Raw genomic sequence first — 5,810 nt, 5'->3', positions numbered from 1 at the left:
GTCCCTGCGGCGTGTTTCCTCTCCAACTTCTCTCTGCACTTCCCCGCCCGATGTTGGAGATAGACTCAAGGACTCGGAGTCTGAAGAAGAGATTAAGGATCAGTCCTCGTCGTCGGACTACCAGATTCTCGTCAAGCTTTTGAAGGAATTGTTTCCCGACAAGTTTCTGCCGGCAGTACCTCTCTCTCCTCCTTCTCAACTGACTTCGACTAAGTCTAGGAAAGCCCCGGGATTTCTGAAGATGACTAAATCGCTTTCCACTAAGCGGGCCTTCAAGAAAGTCCTGCTAATAATGTGAAAATATGTGCCACAGAGAAATCTACAAATAGGTGAAGCCGCAGAATCAGGAACCACAAATAGGTGGGGTCCACTGTATGCTTTGTTGGGGATAAGAGATCTTACTCCCAAGACAAGTTTTGAGAGAGATCTCAATCATTGATTGCCTAAGTGACATTGGTGGAGGATACAAGTTGCACCCACTCCAGAAGCCAAAGCTCCTGAGGAGGGCCTGACTGCCTGAAGCTCCTCATCAGTATACACATCCCACCAAAGCAGAGAAATCTGGACCCTTAAATCTTAAGACCCAGCAATAGCCTTTCATTGCAAGGACTGAGAGGAGCTTGTCCACATGAAGGCAGAAGAAGTCTGTGATCCACTGAACTGAAGCTCTGACCAGAGGGGGAGACAGTCTGATACATGTTAGATAAGGATATTTGGAGGTACTGTACTGTACTGTACTGTACCCTGACATCTTTGCAGTCCTGAGAGAAATGCCTCTTGTTCAAACAAGCTGATAGATCACCTCCAGGTGTATAGCTAGAGGGCCTGTACTGAACAATGATACCTCTAACAGAGTGGCTGAGCAGACCACAGGAAAATCTTTCTGGGTGCCTTGACCAAAAGAGGAAGCAGATTGGGAAACCATTCAACAGGGAGGCCAACAAGGAGCTACCAGGGTCATTCTGAAACCCTAGGTAATCAGCACTCGTCTGATCACTAGGTGGATTTGACTGAATGGAGGGAAGGTGCAGACACAAAAATTATCCCAGTAGTGTTCAAAGGAATCTTCTAGAGCCACTGGGGATCTGCCACTGGGAAGCAGAACATTAGGAGATTCCTGTTTAGTTACATGGCATACAAGGCAATCACCAATGTTTCAAAGCTAAACAAAACCTTTCTGTCACACATGAGAGTAAGGATCACTTTTTCCATACTCCTCCACCTAGAGGCTGAGCTGCTCTACTAAAATACTCCTCTTGCCCAAAATGAACTTGGTTGAAGTATGGCGAAGTGTCCATTCATGCATCTGCCTCACCAACTGAGAGAGGTGATGGGACATATCCCTGTTTTTGATGTATGCCACTACAGCCATGTTGTTGCTCATCAACACTACAGGGTGACTCATTACACAATCTTGGAATGCTTGCAAGGCTAGCAGTGCTGCCCGCACTTCCAAAATGTAGCAGTGCACATGAAGAAGTTCACCTCTGTCCATGCAACATCCCGGCATACAGGTTCTCAGGTGTGTGCCTTACACTTTCCTTTGACACATCCAAGAACAAAAGCATCTACAAGGTGGGATTTCAGGGAACTTCCACAAGGAGGTTCCCATCATTCAGCCACCAAACAAAGTCTTCCCTTACCTCCTTGCTCAAAGGTGTAAACTGGAAGGCAGGCTGCTGGAGGCTGACCAGTGCTGGTAAATTTGCCACTGAGGTTAGTGCAGATGGAGTTGCCCATACAGAACAAGCTTCTCCAGAGATGAGAGTTGACCTAGAACTACCTACCAAGCCAAGATACTTGTTCCTGTTGCAACAGGAATTGTGTTGAAATCTTCCTGAGTTTGCTAACATGACAGTCTGGAGGAATGTTTCACTACTGCCATATTCATCATCGTGCCAAGGTACTTACAGGTACTTTGCCTGCTGCTTGGTCATGAGCTCTGACTCATCCAGTTTATCAAGATTCCCATGTTGCAACAAAATGTAATGAAACAGTCTCTGTTCTGGGGCAAATGTGCCTCAAAGGACAACAGAACAGCCAACTGTCAAGGTAAATCAGCAAGCATATACCCTATGAAAGGGGCCAGAAGCTTACAACAAGGCAAATACTTGCATAAAGTCATGGGGATGTTGCCAATCTGAAGCAAGGAGCTTTGAACATGTATGTGGTCTTGTTGCAGACAAAGCGAAGGACTGATGGACAGCCATCAGAAAGTATGTATCCCTCAGATCCATTGTAAAGCATGAAATCACTCTCTTTTAATGGAATCCACCATGGAGCATGCTGTTTCCATCTTGAGCCAAGTCTTAAGAACAAACTCATTCAACTGCGCAAGTTGTTGACTGATCGTTAGCAGCCAGTCACTTTCTCCTCCGTAAAACACAAATTCAACTGAACATTCAGGATGTCCTCTCATGACAATGACCAAAGAAAAAGTGCTCGGTGACAGTACACGAGTGAAGAGTAATCCCCTTTCACCCCTATTACCATCAATTAACTATCTTGCTTCTAAGCTCAAATTGAGGAATACTCTGATCCAGAAGTTTATGGTTTGTATTTCCATACGATCAAAGAATGTTCTACAACATATAACATAACACTATGCAAAGGCAATTGTGCAGCAATGTCATATAATTCTTGTCGGTACAGATGGAGAGACACAAATACTGTAATCAATCTTGGAGTTTTACCACAAGCAAGGAATCATTAAAAAAATACACCTATATCCTTGTTATTTGACTACTTATTTATAGAGATTCTTGCATAAAAGAAAAGTTTTAAACCTGAAGAATAACTCATTAAATTACAAGTCATTACCTTAAGAAATTACAGTTCAAAACATATACAGTAAACCCCCGATTCAAGGGTCTTACTATTTACGGACTCAAATATTTGCAGATTTCTCTGTGGAAACGTATCTACCCATTATTCACAGAAAATTTGCCCATTCATGATATTTTTCACTGAGAAATATTCACTAATTACTGTAATTTCATATTTTCATGACTAAATGCACTTTTTGTGATAAAACTATTAAAATACTCAGGTATAAGTAATTTTAGTTATTTTTGTTTGTGTTTAAACTATCAAAATAGGCAGTTCTAAGTGTTTCTAGAGGGGTTTTAAGTATTTGGGGATTTTTGCTATTTGTGGGGGGGTGCGGTACGCATCCCCTGCGAATGGGGGTTTACTCTAGTATACTAATGAGGTAGGATAAGTTGCAAAAGTGAAGAAGAGATGCACACACTAATTCCCACAGGTCACAGCCAGCTTAAAAGCATATCAGAAACAACAATTCAAACAGGGTACACCCTAACCCAACTTTCCTTTACCATAACCTTTAACTATGGGTGCTGTGTCCTGACCATGTCTGGGGATGGAGAACCCTGATGTGAAATTGTGTCTAGCAGTGCAATGTGTGTGCAACTGGGCATATTCTGCAGGCTCATGGCTGAGAGAGAGAGAGAGAGAGAGAGAGAGAGAGAGAGAGAGAGAGAGAGAGAGAGAGAGAGAAGGAGGGGGTTGTGGTTCTCATATGGTAATCCTTCATCGTCTGAAGCTGACCTCCTTGGTGAGATTACAATTGTAACTCCCGAGCTATTCAGTAACTAGATACGTATCAATTATGCCTGGTTTAAGATAGGCTGACCTAGCATGCCTTTGTTGAAACCCTAACTTTATGTTAGCCAGGTGGTCGTTCTGGCTAGGAAAAATTTTGGTAGTAGGCTAACTGAATGGAATGTGAAGCAAGTAAGTGTGTTCATAATACTTAACAAGTGAAAAATGTGCGAAATTTCTTCAGTGCAATCGAGTTTTCTATAAAGTGTATAATGCAGTATGAAACTCTCAGCCACAGACCATGAAACTCTCAGCCACAGCCGGTGGTGGCCTTGGTGGCCTGTGTTGTCAGCACCTATAGCGGTGCCAGACGCATGATCATGGATAACTTTAACTTTAAATAAAACAAAAACTACTGAGGTTAGAGGGCTGCAATTTGGTATGTTTGATGACTGGAGGGTGGATGATCAACATGCCAATTTGCAGCCCTTTAACCTCAGTAGTTTTTAAGACCTGGGGCGGACTGCAAAAGTGCGGACGGACTATCAAACAGCCATCTCAGTAGGTTTTCTTTCACAGAAAACTCAAAATAGTTATGCACACGTCGCTCTGCTATGCACGAAGCCATGCTAGGGGTTATGGAGGAGAAGCCCACCCACCAGGTTTGGGCACGAAGCTTTGGCATAGCCGTAAGTTAAGTTAGAGGACTGTATCCCTGTTGACATACAGTAGGTTAGCCTATGAAATCCGTTCTTAAGCAGGCAGCGACCAACGGGAATAACGAGTTCGATTTCAACTCTTCTGCGCATTTACCAGTGTGTTTTTCTTGTATTTGTGTTATAAATGAAGTCAATCTACGGACAGAATACTGACATACGGTGGTCACTTCTCATCTTACCTCCAGCTGTTCTCGTGAAAGTTGTCAAATCTGCGGGCCTGTTCAACTCGTTGTTGTTTTAAGATGGAAGAAAAGATTTTTGCTGAACTGGTTACTTTGAAAAATGTAAAAAAAAATTACTTTAAACTTACAGATATCTATACTTTATTATATCTATAATTATAAATAACCCAATTATATATACATATAAAAGCACTTGTCAGTTTCAAAGATAAGTTTCAAGTAACATAATTATCCCTTTTTGTAGGTATAGTACACTGAACGGTACCATTCGTATTTCGTTGGAACGTCTCAACCAGTTGCATTCTGTTCTGAAGTTTTGTTTGCGAGGCTGTGAGAACATAATTATTAGGTTAATGCAACCTTTAGCAAGCTTGAACAGATTATAATATATATATATATATATATATATATATATATATATATATATATATATATAATATATGTACTGTACTGTATATAAATTATAATGCTTGAACTCTTCAGAACACACGATGTATATTTGTTGATGTGTAGCCTATTATTTTAAGGTGAAGAAATTAAACATGTTCTGACAAGTTTCAGCACACATTTTTCCCTATGGTACATCTGTATGTATGTATGTATGTATGTATGTATGTATGTATGTATGTATGTATGTATGTATGTATGTATGTATGTATATATATATTCGTATGTATGTATATTACGTAATTAATGAGTCCAACATACTCAACCAGCCAGCGCAATATTGAAACATTGTTTAAATGCTTAATGAACGACGCTCGCCTGGCGCAGCGCCGTTAGGATTGTAATCAGCTGATCAACCATGATAAGTCAGATTATGTGAAGTGTCTTGTTGCCGTTGAAATCATGTCGGCAATTATCCCAAAAGTCACCCACATTAGTCCCAGGATAATCCGTATCCTGGGATGTAACCCAAGCCCGATGACATTACAAGGAACCAACACATATTTGATTGGGACAGGGAAACGGTTAGTGTTGGCATTAAGCTAAAGCTGGGATTGTAAGGCAAGGTTGTTCTAGCCTAGTCTATGGTAGGCCTCTTACCCTACCTAGTCCTGTAGGCTACTCTTTTTTCCTGGACCATGTTCATAAATATCGAGGGTAGAACTACATAGTAGCTCCGCGGCGGCGACTGCCTTCTAACTTAACTTTTCTACAGTTTTTGGTTGCTAATTATGAATTTACCTTTAATTTTTGGCGCTCGAGTGTAATTAACCTGTAATTAACCCTGAAGTCCATCCAACAAGGGGTTTCCATATGCGATCTTCACAAGACAGAGCACGGGTTCGTCCGTTTCGAACGGTTCATATCCCGTGCAATTTGTTAACTGTTAATGGGTACCCAA

General features: G+C 41.4%; 1 protein-coding gene across 2 annotated transcripts in view; it reads right to left on the bottom strand.

Moving 5' to 3' along the window:
* Positions 1–5,752, bottom strand: part of Ufc1 (Ubiquitin-fold modifier conjugating enzyme 1) — a 109,880-nt gene extending 104,128 nt beyond the window's left edge. Inside the window, exon 1 of one of the 2 annotated variants that reach the window (XM_067109012.1) lies at positions 5,651–5,752. In XM_067109012.1, coding sequence (XP_066965113.1) covers positions 5,651–5,722 — 72 coding nt within the window. In that variant the 5' untranslated portion in view covers positions 5,723–5,752. Of the gene's footprint in view, positions 1–4,374; positions 4,396–5,650 lie in introns of those variants that run through there. The other variant, XM_067109014.1, reaches the window with a different exon arrangement.
* Between the last annotated feature and the right edge of the window lie 58 nt (positions 5,753–5,810).

This window comes from Macrobrachium rosenbergii, chromosome 9, assembly GCF_040412425.1.
Source record: "Macrobrachium rosenbergii isolate ZJJX-2024 chromosome 9, ASM4041242v1, whole genome shotgun sequence".
NCBI classification, from domain to species: domain Eukaryota; kingdom Metazoa; phylum Arthropoda; class Malacostraca; order Decapoda; family Palaemonidae; genus Macrobrachium; species Macrobrachium rosenbergii.
This window is presented reverse-complemented; position numbering and strand designations above follow the sequence as displayed.